Source organism: Macaca mulatta, chromosome 9 (genome assembly GCF_049350105.2).
Source record: "Macaca mulatta isolate MMU2019108-1 chromosome 9, T2T-MMU8v2.0, whole genome shotgun sequence".
NCBI classification, from domain to species: Eukaryota; Metazoa; Chordata; class Mammalia; order Primates; family Cercopithecidae; genus Macaca; species Macaca mulatta.
This window is the reverse complement of record NC_133414.1, coordinates 24,009,724-24,025,439: the sequence shown is the minus strand read 5'-3', so window position 1 is coordinate 24,025,439 and position 15,716 is coordinate 24,009,724. Positions and strand designations below refer to the sequence as shown.

Below are 15,716 nucleotides of genomic sequence, written 5' to 3'. Positions count from 1 at the left end.
AGGCAGTGCTCAAGTATTACAAATGTCCCAATGTTAAAAAAGTATTTGGGAACACTCTTTGTTAAAAATCAGTGTGTAAAGGTAGCTACTTGTGATCCATATTCAGGAATCCCTAAAGGAAGGAAAGTAGACCATGGCGAGTAACAGTTGCTGGGCATGGCTGTGCAGAGGGGCTCGAGCTGTGGTCATAGAATGGGTTCTCAGGTTTGCCTTCATGAATGGTTCACATTATCCATCTCCATCTGATGGGTTAGCTTTGGGCTGCTCTGACTCGCCCCAAGAAACATTAACATTTTCCTGGGCCAGCAGCAGCGTCCCTTGGATCTTCCAGTCCTGAGGACACTGAGCACCAGGGGGATGGAAGATCGGCCCTGGGGAGACCCCCCAGCCTGGTCTTGGCTCTCTTCCCCAATGTGAGGAGTCTCTTCCGTTCAAGTTTCCGTATCTGTGAATTGCAGGAAGCACACATCCTAGTCAGTGCCTGAGCTGCTCGATGAAAGCCAGTAATCAAAACTTTTGATTTCTTTGCAGGTGGCCAATCTAAAAGCCACTTTCACTTTTCCAAAGTCAACTGTAAGTTCATTTAATGAATGGCTAACCCAGGTAACCCAGAGCAATAGATGTCTATTCATCAGGTGGTCGAGAAGCAAGTGGCTTAGCTGACCTCATGGTAGTTAGGGGTGTCCAGTGCAGGAGGGGAAGGGAGCCCAGGAAACTGGCCTGTGATTCATCTCCAGCCATTTATGTAGTAAACACAGGACATCTGCTGTGTACGAGACACTGTGGTTGTCATCCATACTTAGGAATTCACCGGACCATTTGTTTCCCACCTTTTCTTTTGAATTAAAATCTTCCACAAGCCATGGGAAGTTTCTCTGCTTGGACTCTACCCCTAAAGCCTCCCCGTCAGCCTCTGAGGTGGACTCAGGTCATCCTACACAACCCAGAGTTCTAAGGCAGAGTTTTGAACACCACTACAGTAGAGCACAAACTGCTGAGATCAAGGGCCATGTTTTCCTCCACTTTGTACCTCTGCACTCAGCATAGGGCCTGGCACAAAAGAGGTACAAATAACTGTGTGTCTTTGAAGGAAACTCCAAAGTAAATGGGGTCAGAGAGTGGCTGTGGAGGACTGATGTATAGCACGTAAGGAAAGAGTGTTCATCAGTAACTCTTAAGACGGGAGAAAACAATGAGTGTTGCAGAAAAACGTCAGCAGGCGAGGATGTGCCCACATCTGGAAGACGTAATGCAGGGAAAGAGGCACTTAACGCCCTGAGGTCCCACCACAGCCAGCTAGTGGGACTCTTCTTTAAGATAACAAGACTATTTCTGGCAGTTGATACAAGGAAGAAAGTGTGGGGCTGATCCAGTGTTGAGTAAATTATTGCTCAAGTAAGTGGTAGTCAGGTTTTCTAACTTCTAGCAGCTGGACAAGAACCACAGACACACAGGTGAGCATGATAGAGTCAGGGCTGGAGACGCGGCCAGTGGCCAAGAATACCTGCAGAGAGGGGGCATAGGCCGGACAGAGAGCCACGGTCAGGGAGGGGTGAGAAGCCCATTCCAGGTGGGCTGCGAAGCAGAGCAGGTGCTGAGCTGGCTCTTTGCTCCGCCCAGAGCCATTTTCATATTTTCCACGTGTGAAACCCAGTGCCTCCCATGTGCATGTTTTTATTATTTCTTTGTGTTTCAGGGCTCTACAGTGGCTAGAGAAGCTAGTGACAAAGAAAAGGTAAGTACCTTGCTGTATGTCTCCCCGAGTCCTGGGGGCATGATCACACACTCCCAAGTACCTTTACTCTTTCCTTCTAGTCTCCTACCCCTGCCATTGCGATTCTTCCTGTTCCCTTCTGCTGCCACCAGCGAGAAACACTTTATTGACCCAATGAGAGTTCTACTTCATTTCTCTTCATCAAATTGTTGAATAGTGAAATAGTTATTTGTTGCAAGCATGATTGGAAGGAACATTCCACATGGAACTTGCTCTTGAAAAACACAGCCACCATTGCAGTAAACTTACAATCTAAAATGGCACTGACAGCTGAGAGCGCGTTCCTGTGGGTCAGGGAACCAGGACCTAACACCGTTTCACGAATATCAAACCGAATGTGACCCTGAATATGCTTCTTTGCATCTCTGAGTCTGCTTTCTCACCTGTAGAATGTTGGCTTGGATGAGCCTTAAACTCCTTTCCAACTATTAAGACATGATTCAAGTATTTTTTGCCTAAAAAAATAAGGATAAGAAGACTGCATCTCTTTTTCTCTTTTCCTTTTTCTCTTTTCCTGGCTTATTGGACCTTAGGTAGTATTTGAGCCACATTTAGTTTACTGTGCAAGATTATAGACAGAGTCAACTTCAAGGATTGGTTTGAGTAGGAATTTAGAAAGTAGCTTCCTGGATGTAAACCTAAACTAACCCAAGTCAACACATGCTTATGTAAAGGTTACATGTGTATTCTTAATTATGCCTGCCTGTCACCTTGGGAAATGCCTTTTTCTTAACTATTCCATTTGAAAACAGAGCTCAAGGTTATTGTTTCTTTTAGAATGATAGCAGTTTTGAGTTAAATTTTACAGATTTGCAAATCTGCTTTTGTTTATTCATTCAGAGGTGTCTGTGAATATTTTTGTGGCTACTATCCTAGCTTCAGGAGCTAAAATAACAAGACACACAGACAGATCTAGCAGGGGATGCAGACCTTAAATAGGAAATGATGTTATCATGGGGTGAACACTCGGATGGGACACTCAGAGAGCTGCAGAGCACGTAGCAGGGGCCTCTGGCTCAGGCTGGGCAGGGTCAAGGAAGCGCTTCCTGGACCAGGTGATGTCCGGAAACCTGAAGGATCAATAGGAGTTAGTCAGAGGAAGGGCAGCAGGTGCGAGGGCATGAGAGTCAGGGTGGGGAGCATTTGGTGCATTTGCTGCAGGGAGAGAGGAGGCCGCGGAGGGAAGGAAGCCAGACCTGTCAGAGAGACTGATGAAGTAGCCCGGAGAAGATGGCTGGCCTGAGCTGGGATGTGGTGGAAGGGGGTGAATTACAGGGAAGACGAATATACAGAACTGAGGGACTGAGTGCCAGAGGTGCCAGGGAGTGTGCATAGAGGAAAGGGGGTTAAGGAAGACCCCTTAGTTACTGGTTTAGGCAGTTGGGTAGGCAGGTGTTCATTCCACTCCTTAAAATAGCAAACAAGAGCAGGAGGAGGAGTTTGAAATGTCAGTGTGGCGTCAGAACAGATATCCAGTCGGCACAAGAGGCTGCACAGGGGCTTTCAGCTGAAAAAAGAGTGTGGGAATCCTCCCTGGAAGGACGGTCGCAGAGACAGGGAAGTGGGTGAGGTCACCCAGGAGGAATGTGTGGAGAAGAGAAGCATGTCTAGAACAAGCCCAGCAGAGCCAGGAGACACTGGGTCACTCACTCAGATATTGAATGTCTGTGACGAGCACACACTCTGCCAAGCATTTTAAGAAATGCCTCGTGGAACAAGGCTGTTGTAGTCCCCATCCTCGTGAAACTTTCACTCTAGTCATCTCCCAGGAACCAGAGGAAAGGAACTTCCCAGCATTAGATGCTTTCGCGAGGCCAGGTAGGGATAAGAATAGAGAGTTGTCCAGGGACGTATCCACAGGGAAATCACTGGGGACCTGGTCAGTGAGGGTGGGTGGGGACCAAAGCCAGATTGCAGCAGGTGAGGAGAGAAGGAAATGGTGGAGGCTTCTTTGGCCATTTGCCCTTTTACTGTACATCAGTAAATGCACATTTTGAGATTTCAACGTTCGTGTAAACCCCTTCTAAGGCACCGGCTTTGGCCAGAAGAGGCAGAAACAGTGACTGTCGACTTCCATGCTGCCATGAGTGAATGTTTCTTCCAGGTACTGAAGACTGAGCAGGTATTTCAGTTTTAGCCCATGAGAAGCTCAGAGGCTAAATCTGATTGAGGTTTTCTCCTTGGAGGAAATACCAGAGGTGTACAGAGCCACACATGCTCTTCAGCATCGTACGACAGGCCAGCCCCTGAGTCACATGATGCCCCATGTTGGTGGCTCTATTTTTACTTTCTTCCAAAGTTCCTTGGGACTGCCACTAGCAGGATTTTTTCCTTCATTCATTTTGATTTCTTCAGGTTCAGTCAGCAAGGGCTTGGTCTGCTCTGACGTAAACACTGCCAACAAGGACAGTTACAGCTAATGGTGTGGTTGCTGCTGAAGCCTAAATCATAAAACAAGGGCACACAGAAAGGAAAGAAAACCGCATGTGTTTGACTTCCTATAGTTGTAACGGTCCTTGCGAAGCAGGACATTCACTTCCTATCTTCCTTTCCACTGTTCCACCTATAGGACTTAACACGCTTTCCAGAAACCCATGGCATGAACCAGAGTTCACTGCCCTCCTCACCAAAAAATGGTTAGCCCCTTTATTGGTGTAGCTTTCTATGAAAAGAGAATAATAGAATTTGTTTGAACGAGAACTCATCTTTCTAGGACTCTGCTAGCATGTTTTTATCCTGTATCTAATATGAACATGTAGCCATCATTCCTTGAAACATCTCCCTAGGAGGTAGGCTTAGAGACAGTCACAACTGGCACTGGTTGAGTATAGACTATATGCCAGACCACTTTAAATTGTACATGAATTATGTCATGTCATCCTTACAGTCACCGGATGAGATTGGTGCTGTCATTACTTCCTTTGAGTGGATGAAGTTGCGTAACTGACAGGTTTAGTAACTTCATCCAGGGTCCTACAGTTAGGAAGTGACAGTGCCAGGGTTTGAGCTTGGGGTCACCGGCACCAGAGCACGTATTTCTAACCACTATGCCACACTGCCTTGTAAATGTTTAGGAGTTCATGTCTCTCCTTTCCTTTAACGGCATATCAAAAAGTCATGTTAATCCCATTAATTGTGAAAATGAGGAAAAAGTTACTGCGTTGACAAAAACATTGTTTCAGAGTTAAATATGGCGCTGAAACAGTGGATTCTAAAACTTGATTTTTTTTCTAAAGTAGTAAAATAAATTATTTGGTTTCATACTATGTTAGCAAAACAATTTGTATTTCCTCTATTTGAAGAGCTTGAGCATTTGTGCTCATACTTTCAGATGTACGTATTTGTAAAACTTGTACATGCAATGCAGTCTTTATCACTGTGTCTTACACTGTGCAAACATGAGAATTGTCTGCACAGTTGCCCTGAGGAAGAATCAATGCCCTAGCCTTCTTTTTGGGGTTGAGGTGTCTAATAACTCTTATTCCGGAAGACAGAGGCTGCATAAAGCCACCCCACCCACCTTTCTGTATTAGAAATGCTCACTTGGGAAGGGAGAGAGGAAATAGCTTGAAGATGTGGAATGTCATTGGTAAATGATGGAGAGTGTACCTGCCTTGACAGCAGGGTGGAGATCAAAATGTACCTTCATTCACACACAGTAAAAGGGCAAATGGCCAAAGAAACATCCACCATTTCCTTTTCTTCTCCTCACTTCATCACCTGCTGAAATCTGGCTCCCACCCACCCTCACCGACCACGTCCCCAGCGATTTCCCTGGGGATACATCCCCCAGACAAGGGAGGGAGGAGGCATTTGAAATGTCAGGGTGGCGTCAGAACAGAGAGATCCACTAGGCACAAGAGGCTGCACAGGGGGTCTCAGCTGAAAACAAAGGGCTCGGGAATCCTCCCTGGAAGGACGGTCGCAGAGACAGGGAAGTGGGTGAGGTCACCCAGGAGCAGCGTGTGGAAAAGAGAAGCGTGTCTAGAACGAGCCCAGGGGAAAGTCGTCATTCGTGACTTGGTAGAGATCATGCCTCTCTCAGATACGGCAGTGTTTTGTATAATCTAGAAACGTTTATTAAACTGAAATAGATCAAATCAAATGTATTAATAGAGCCAAACTCTTAAAAACATTTTTAACTTTAAAAAACCTCTTTGCTTTCCCTTTTCTGCCAACTTTTGGGTTTTTTCCATGATCAGTTCGGAGTTTTCACTCTTCCACAAAGCATACCATTCATTGCGTTCACAAATCATAAAAATGCTCCTTTTTATGATCAGACGTTGGGGGAAAAAATGCTATCAAAACAATCTACTGGTTCCTCTGGTTTGAAATATTTGGGGAAGGCTAAAAATACTTATTTTCTACATTTTAGCCTTTTATAAATGAAATGATTTGCAAGAATATTATTTTCATTGCTATTATATATAACTATATTCCTTTCCAAATGACCGTTATGGTACAAAGAACAATCTTTCTAGAGGACTGGACCTGCTGGCTCACACCTATAATCCCAACACTTTGGGAGACTGAGGCTAGAGGGATAGCCTGAGCTCAGGAGTTCAAGACCACCCTGGGAAACATAGCGAGACCCCCAACTCTACAAACAATACAAAAATTAGCTGGATATGGTGGTGCACACTTGTGGCCCCAGCTACGCGGGAGGATTGCTTGAACTCAGGATGTCGATCACGGCTGCAGTGAGCCGTGTTCACACCACTGCATTCCAGTCTGAGTGACAGCAAGACCCTGTCTCAAAAAAAAAATCTGCAGAGAGAATCTCTGGTGACATAGCTTAATTAGTAATCTCAATTCTTATTCTTCCCAGGTTTTCTTTCATGAGTCATTATAACTGTTTTAATTTTCCATACTTTTAACTTGTTGATGACAAGTTTTGAAACTGTCATTTCAAATATTTAGCGATATAGGTGCAGACAAGTCCCATCCCTTAGATTTTAGCTTGACATGTAATTAGTGTGATTTGTATTAGCATAATCATGAAGATGGAACTGAAGGAAATAAGTTATATTCTAACAATGGAATCACTTTCATGGCAACAAGTCTCAGAACATGCATGTACAAATGTCTTGAGGTTTTTTTTTTAAGAGCAGAACAGTGCTTTAAAAAAAAATAACCATTGTCAAATTCTGACAGCTGCTATGACTTGTTTTATTCTTTAATTCTTTCCTTTTTAATGGAAGGGCATCTCCCATTCATGGCTCCAGCAGTTTCGCCTCCTCTAAATGAGACAGAGAAATGCGAACCTCCCTGGTGGTCGATCTTTTCACAGCTGCGCTGCAATTCCAGTGTGACATCAAATTAGTAATTATAGCCGAGCAGGCTGCTTTTTACAAATGACAGTCTTAGCATGCTGCCTGCTAGCGAGCGACTCAGCAGGGGACCTAGGGAAGTAAAAGAAAACATAACTGGACTCACTTGATTTCTGGGGGGTTTGACCTGACTCTTTAAAAAGCCCATGTTCTTGAGAGAGAGAGTCCTGGGGATTTACACAAATATGCATTTTGTTCATCATCCTGCACAGTTCTTCTCAAAAGTCATGTCTGATTTTATTAGGTAAAGTAAAGCGTGTGTAATGGAGCCGTAGGGTCACAATAAGAAGATTCCTTTTAACATACAGCCTTCTCTCTGAAACCCATTTGAAAGAAAACAGCTGCCCTGCAATTGGCATTTGTGTAACTATATTGGCAATAATCATTGTTGACACTTTGATAATGGGCTACAAAAAGCCGCCTTGTCGATTCTCAGGCACTGTGAATTGCACCAGCAATTAAGTGACTGTCACCGTCTCCGACATTTTACCTATTACCAACTGAGGGTTCGAGAGGATTAATCATTAATACCCTTACATCTAAAAATGCTTTTCGAAACCAGTGTTCAGCATTTCTTTTGTGGTCTTTAAATTGTAACAGATTATAATTAATTACTACCTCTATCTGGTCATCTGGGCTGCCGTTGAAGCGAGGTGGCCAGGGTGGCGGGCTCCCCAAACGTGACACAAAAGCACAGCAGTGTATCCTTCTGGAAATCTTTATTTGCCGCTCAGCTAAGAAGTGCCTCCTTTTCCACTGTGGGCGGATCATCGGTTAAAGGGGGGTTGTCAAGCTTTTTAGGCCCTCAATTCAGCTAATGCTTTAACCGCCTTCTGTAAAATTCCTTTTCTTCCGAGATGGAAGGGAATCATTCCCCTTTGCCAGCCAGTGTTAGTTATGGACACCAATCCTACTACCCAAAGTGCAGGGGAAAGTTGCCCATTAGGGCAGAAGCAGGGCTTCTTTCTCAGACCTTAAAGGCAGCACCACTAACATCCACCTTCTGGACCAGAGACAGTTTATAAAAGGGAGATTTGGGTGAAGGACTCCAAACAGAGGGTTAGGGGAGCTGAGTCCCAGCCCTGGGGGCACAGGACTGCATTAATGGGGTTTGAGTATAGGTCATCTGACTTTGTCCTCATTTGTAAAATTAAAGGATTTGCCTGCATCATTGGTCCTCATGCTTTAGTGTTGGTGAGAATCTCTTGTTTCAAATGAAGCTTTCCTGGATCTTCCTTCAGAGATGTGGTTCAGCAGTTGGCCCCACTTGGAGAAGTCCTGGCCTGACCATGACTAACATCATCTCTGTTGCAGATATATGTAGATTAAGGTGATTGCTATGATTGATAGGGAAAAAAATGTTCTGTTCAGCAGATACAGATAAGAACCCCCTATGTAAACCGTGAGGGGTGTTCTGGGAATGAAGTTTTAAAGCTTCATTTAGAATTTTTCTTAACTGGTAAGCATGGCACGTGACAAAAAGAGGATCACATGCAGTGACTCTTGTGAACACTTTGCAGATTTTCACTCAGATGACAGCATTAAAGTCCTCAGGGCTTTATGACTTATGGCTTATGGTGCTGTATCAGCTCTCATTTGCCTCAGATTAATTTTTATGTCACTGGAATGAAATCAACTCAGAGTATCCCAAGCACACGTGGAGCAGTGCTGTTAGATATGGGAATGTTTTTAAGCTAACAACTCTTAGTTGGTTCTAGAAAAAGTTGGGGTGGAGAGAAGACTTCTAAAATTTAGCATGTGGTCTGAATTTAAGCCAGGCTGCTACAGATGTATAATTCTTAATTAAATAGTGATCTTTAATATGTTAGTTTAACATATTAGAATTAAACCAGAAATCTAGAGGAGTCAGCAAACTCCTTGAGTGTTCAGCCTTTGACATTTCTTAAGATTATCACCATAGACATCTGCGCACCAGAATCTTCTGTTAAAACTGGAACAAACCCATCCTGTAGGTCCTATTTGGTAGGTCTTGTATGCAGTTCAGCTGTCATATCCCAGTTTGCAGAGGAAGACCAAACCGTCACCTTTGACATCACCACATAGAGTTGTGGTCATAAAATATGACAGTATTAAAAAAGGAATAAATTTCACCTTTTACATATTAGCCTGAGGGAAAATTGCCAACAGCTAGGTTTTGCCAGCCCTAACAGTTGTAACTTACAAAATTACAATAGCGCTTCTCCAGTTTTGCGCGGCTTGCTTACAGCACTGTTTCACAAGTATGTTGAGGTATATTTTCTTTCCACATTCATACATAAACAGATTCAAAATAAAAATTATAAAATGGTCACATCTGGATATTAGTCACAGATGTGCACATTCTCACTGTTTTCACTGTGAAAATTAGAAGTTATTAATGACCTCTTAGATCATTTCTCAAACCATGAACTTGTATAGACATTCTGCTTATGTAGTTAAAGAAGGTTGGTATATGTACTATTTGTGCAAAACCACCCTTTTTCTTTGCTACTTCTGTATGAACTTTCTCCGTATCCACTAATTTGCCTTTTCATGTATCAAATTTGTGGCTTCGATGTTCCGAGAAGCAGAACTGATTTTATTATAAATCCCTAGCATCTCTTATTACCCCAAAATTGATACCACATATGATGTTATTCCATCAAATTATTTTTTATCCTAGCTCTAACATAAGGATTACCTAAAATTCCTCCCCTTATAGAAATACTTGTGCATTATGTTTTCAGTTCCACAGATTCTGATTTTTATGAAGATTTTTGCAAGCACAGCGAAAGGGGTTTTATTTTTTGCAAGTTTATTTTCATTTGGGTGAGCTTGGAATAACAAGTAAATCAGGAACACAAGCAGTTCTAATATAAAACAATAATTGCTACGTATTTTTTATGTTGAGCATTCAGCTCTGAGTGTCACAGTAACAGCGCATCAAAAGGACACCCGGCAGCAGTCTTTGACATTGAGGCTTACAATTAGACTTAAAAAATAAATAAATAGGTTGTCAAATGAGCATATCGAACAAAAAATTCATTTCATTCTGAAATACGAGTCCTTTAATCACAGAGTACTATGGTATGTATTATCCCTTGCATTAAAACCTAGTGCCAAAATCCTGTTTGCATTAGACACTCAAGTGTGACTGGCTGCATTTCTTCTTCCCAGTAAGGTTTCCATCCAGACTGAAATGAAAATTTGGCTCTATATTATAAAGATTCTTGCTCTGTGCGTTTTAGGTTCATGTATTTTCTATTTCCAGTTATTAATGGCCATTTACCCCGTACAGTTCTCTCTTCTTGTATAATTAAAGTTTAGAATGATCATTCAAAATCCAATGATACTTTAGTTTGAAACATAACTTTAAACAGAACTCAAATTATAGTTTGAAATCTGTGATTTTTAAAAATTTTTGTCATCTAAAAGATAGTTTTTTTAAAAATCTCACTAAAATAAAATTTCATATAACTTCTGGCTTTACTAAACCTTAAAATACCCAATATTGCTAAACTCCGTATGAATGACAGCATTTATACATGAAATCACGGAACCTAATGAAATAAGCACATATATACATACACAAATGAGTTAATTCCCACTTGAAACAAATAAGCATTTAAATCCTTTTGGTAAACACATTGTTTTGGTTTTGGTTTTGGAGATTCTGCAAAGGTTCTTAGTCATTTGGAATTTTTAAGCATAGAAGTAGTAAATAAGTAATATTAAGCAGGAATTTTTTAGGTGTTGCTTTTTAGCTCCTTTTTAGCAGTTCTGGGAAGCAAACAGTGCTGCATCTCCTTTGCTCTCGTGGAATTCTGTAATTTCTATACCACAGGTCTCTGCTAAAAGGCGGCCTGTGTTTAGAAATTCTAAAAATGAGGGCTCTAAACTTGGTAACTGTCCTGATACGTTTTCCCTTTTTTAATCCCAACCCTGTGGCCAAATCTGTCCTTAGAGATCATTTATATCTTTTATTGAACCCTAGGGAACAAGTAATTCTGTCGAGAGGCTTTTATACACTGAAAGCCTTACGCATGTGTTGGTTATCTTCAGGCTGTGACTCAGCCAAGTGTGCATCTCACTTCTCACCTTCATGTTGTGTCTTAATGACACACAAACTATTTTTGACCATGACCTGTATTATCACACAGTGTGTTTCTTACTGTTGACTTACAGTAGACTTGCTGAGGCCTGTGATGCTGTGCTTTAAAAGCCAAAAACTTTTCAAAATGAGGAAGAAATGTCTGTAATAAATGTATTATATATACACAAATGTTTATAATAAATTTTCTTTTTACAACTCATAGCAAGCTAAATGTTCCCAGTGAGTTCACTGCTCCCTAGGAGTGAGTTCACTCTTCCCTAGTATTTTGGTTATATTTTCTGGCTACTAAGATTTCAGCTTGTGGATTTTTGCTTTAGGTCAGCAAAAGAGCATGCACTAAATTACCCACTATTATAATGTGCTCACTAAGAAGAACTAACCCATGGAAAATTAAGGTAAGACAAAAGTCAGCAAATTGCTGTCTTTGGCCAGATATGTAAAATCATTACATCTTATTTCATATATTGAATAAATATCATCAATTGCAGATTATTTCTTCAGGAATTTAACCAGTCCAATTTTTATTGTAAGATAGGATCATTTTACTCTCATTTGGGTTTCAGTTTTAAAAAAGGTCTTTTCAGTGAGGTTTCTTACTAGGAATAGCTTTTGCAGGTGATCACAGAGGTTTTTCTAGCCAGGAGAATTCACAATTGAGGTTTGCAAAGCAGAGTAGGGAACTAGAGCCACCAAGGCAGGGAGGTCAGCCTCGGGCCGTGTCACCTTTGATGCATCCTGTCTCATGTACCCTGTGTGTTCCACGTGTGTCCTGTGTAGTGAAATGAAATATTAACCTTGCACTCATGTATGGTATGTTTGTCTGCAGTGCGCAGTAACCAAAGTGTCTTCCAAATTTGAAGGCAGTATGTAGATAATTCATGTGACATGTTTGTAACTAGCAGATAAAACCTAAAAACCAAGGAAATTTTAAATATCGTTTAAATCAAGCTTATCCAACCTGCAGCTCACGGGCTGCGTGGGACCAGGACAGCTTTGAATGCGGCCCAATACAAATCCATAAACTTTCTTAAAACGTGAGTTTTTTTGTGATTTTTTTTTTTTTTAGGCTCATCAGCTCTCATTAGTGTTCATTGATTTTATGTGTGGCCCAAGACGATTCTTCCAGTGTGGCCCAGGGAAGCCAAAAGATTGGACACCCCAGGTTTAGATTACTGACATCATAAATTGGTTTTTTGTTTAATCATCTGGGTATCAACTAGAAGATATCCTAAGTTTAAAGACCCTATTTTATTAGAAAGTTGGGAAAGAAGAAACAAACATAGCAAGTTGTTATTGCCAGGCACTATGTGCTTTGTGTCATTTGATTTACACACTAACCCTATTACGTAGGTGCAGTATTATTAATTTCCCGTTATATAATTAAGGAAACTGAGGTTTGGGCAGATAAAGCAACTGGCCCAGAACATCACAGCTAGTATTAAAATGTTAAATATGCCAATATAGTTTTTAAAAGAAAAATCTTGCTCTGGATTGATCAGCGATGAGCTTTTTCTAGATCCATAAGCCATACTTGAGAACGTGACTAGCATGTAACAACGTTTGTGTATAACACACTGTGGCAGGCACCATTTTGGCCTTTTTACATGTGTGAACTCATGCAATCCTCACAACCCTATGTTTGCAGATCCCCTTTTAAAGATGGAAAACCAAACCACAGAGAGGTTAGGTAACTTGCCAGAGTCACATAGCTAATAATTGGAGTTGCAGAGCTACAACCCAGGCAGCCTGGATCCAGTGTGTTCTCATAACCACGGGCTTCATTCTTTCTCCTACATGGAAACCTGAGCCATGCCAAATCGACCTGGGGTCGGGCATCACCCCACATGACAGCGAAGGGCTCATTTTATCCGAACGGGAAGCAGGACAGCCAGGCTGCAGGGGAACAGTGTCCCTCTGCTGATGCCTGTGGCTGTGTTTGTGCATTTACACATCACATTAGCGGAGATGAATGCCAGTTGGAATCCAACCCACCACAGCAGATTACCTCATGCAAGAGAGAAAACAGTCCTGCCTATGCTAGCCTGGCTCTGCGCTGGCCTGTATTGACTCACGGGGCCTCAGCTGGCCAGGGCCTTGGGGCAGCTCTGGGGCCCCCCACTCGGGCAGGAGTCCCAGCTCAGGACTGGACACACGGAGGAGGATGGGGTGGGGAAGAGTAGTTCCCTCCCATACCCTCGACCCCTCCCAGCAAGTACAGAGTCGTACAGCAATCGCCCCGCCTTACTTAGAGGCTCTGATCTCCACAAAACTGGCCAGGGCTGAATTCAGAACAAATAAGGACTCGGCCTGCCGCCACTTCAGAAAGGTTGCTGACCGCTGGCTGGAAGCCGGCCTGGGAGAGTCCACAGCTAAGAAGCATTTCTGAGCTGTCTTTAGTTAACCCTGGGGGTTTCCTCCACCCTCTGGCTGTTTCTGCACTGAACTAGAAAAGATATCAAAGACACTCATTAAAGAACCAGACCCAGTGACTACAAGCTTGGAAAACTCGAAGTGCAAATAATCCAGTGTTTAAAAGCAAAGGGTAGAATCTGTTGCTACATTAAGCTGTCGCTGCCCACAGTTAATTTTCTGCTGCTCTGCAGACGTCATCTTTGTAGGCAGTTTTACACCAAGAGTTTATTAAGTTCATTAAATCATAGTATAGTTTTCCACATTTAAAAAGATGTTTCTAATATGAGCACTGCTCATTATCAGAGGGATATATTGAAATTTCTTTTAAAAAGCTAAGCAGTAAGATTTTCTTGAGAGTGAATCATTGTCAGGTGACTTAACCTTTGTTATCTTTTTGTAGTTGTTGTTTGTTTTTGTTTTTGAGATAGAGTCTTCCTATGTCACCCAGGCCAGAGTGCAGTGGCGCAATCATGGCTCTCTGCAACCTTGATCTCCCAGACTCAGGCGATTCTCCTACCTCAGCCTCCCAAGTAGCTGGGATGACAGGCACACGCCACCATGCCTGTCTCATATGTTTCATTACTTTTTTGTAGAGATGGAGTCTCACTATGTTAGCCAGACTGGTCTTGAACTTCTGGACTCCAGTGAACCTCCTGTCTCAGACTCCCAGCATGCTGAGATTGCAGGTGCGAGCTGCCATGCCTAGCCTATCTTGTTCTTAATAAAAACAGTTAAACTTTTGTTAAAGAAAAAAAAAAAAAAAGCCTTTCACCCTGTAATAGCCATTTTAAATCCGTGCGCTTTGTTACATGCCCACAGTGATGGTGATGGGGGTGGTGACGGTGATTACAAGCACCACTCACTATTTGAATCTGTCACATGGTTTCTGGTTGAGTTCTCAGCACAACTCTACCTCAGCAGAATGGCTGAAGTTTTCTCAGCTCATCACTCCGCAAACTGGGAGACCTTAGTTAAATTGCATAACCTCAGTTTCCTTGAACGTAAAACGCGAATAAGAATAATAGTTAAGGTTGTTGCAAAGACTAAAGGTAGATGACAGATGTGAATAAAATGGCACACACGAAGTGCTAAGCAGGGTGCCTAAGACGGCTGCAAGTGGCAGCGGCGCTGTTTTCCCCCTTCTGCATCTATGGAAACAGGCTGGAGAGGTCCGGGAACCTGGCCCCTGGCCCCTGGCAAGCAAGGGGTGGAACCAGGATTGCAACCTCAGGATTCATGACCCCAAAACCTTCATGCCCTGAGCACTCTGTCTTGCAGCAAGCATTTGGAAGGTTGATATCTATAGACTAGTGTTAGATTCCATGCTGGCAGCTGCCCTGCCGGGACCCGCCTTTGCCTCTTGATCCTTTCAATAAGCCCTTAAGTCTTTTAGCCAATCTGGGTGCCCTTTTTTGAACTTGATCCAATCTAAATACGTCCCTAGTGCCTGTGAAATTCACAAGTCAGCTTAGTCACAGAGTACAGGGTGTCCAGAGTTTTATGAGGCAGGATTATACTTTCCCTGTCACATGAGGTAATTCTGCTGGGGTGAACCTGAAGTGGCATTCATCTTCATTAATGTGACTTGTGTTACAAACACACATCCAGCGTGTAATTTACTGCCTTGTCTGGGGTCTGTCATCTCTGCCTTCAGATTTCTCACATTTATACAAGACCAGAAAAAACACCCTCTACCCTTCTTTTCTTACACATATAAAATGAGTTGTGGAATTGAGGCAGATAATCCTTAACACCCCCACCCACACACCTCCCATCGCCAACACATAATGACACAGAAAAATGCCCAAGGTGTCTGCTTGGAAAATTACGATCCTTCTCCATCTCCTGTTTTTGTGTGTAGGTCTGGCTTCAACCCTTTTTTCTAACGTGCTTACAATTTTCTATTTTGGGCAGTGTTTGTCTTCTCATTGCCCTCTGAGTTTTGTTAAACCTCAGAACCTTGCATTTCATTCTTGGTGAAACTTCATTATGTTTACAGTTCTAATAGGAGAGAAACCTTGTAATCTAGTGTGATGAGCTCAAACATTTAATATTGCGCAGTCTTCACATTCGAGGTTTGTGGGAGTGAGGGGTGCGTGTATTGCCT

At 42.5% G+C, this 15,716-nt stretch overlaps 2 protein-coding genes across 9 annotated transcripts in view; both read left to right on the top strand.

The window, feature by feature from the left end:
• The window catches only part of PIP4K2A (phosphatidylinositol-5-phosphate 4-kinase type 2 alpha), a 177,150-nt gene that overhangs the window by 144,976 nt on the left and 16,458 nt on the right, over positions 1-15,716 (top strand). For all 8 annotated transcript variants that reach the window (XM_015146609.3, XM_015146607.3, XM_077945960.1 and 5 more), the window contains one exon: positions 1,697-1,735. In XM_015146609.3, the coding sequence (XP_015002095.1) occupies positions 1,697-1,735 (39 nt within the window). The remainder of the gene's footprint in view (positions 1-1,696; positions 1,736-15,716) is intronic.
• On the top strand, positions 2,745-15,368 carry LOC144331036 (uncharacterized). Its single transcript, XM_077945632.1, is given in 5 exon segments — positions 2,745-2,884; positions 3,803-3,896; positions 12,885-13,092; positions 13,095-13,416; positions 13,418-15,368. Coding segments are annotated over 5 exon segments (930 nt in total). The 3' UTR covers positions 13,584-15,368.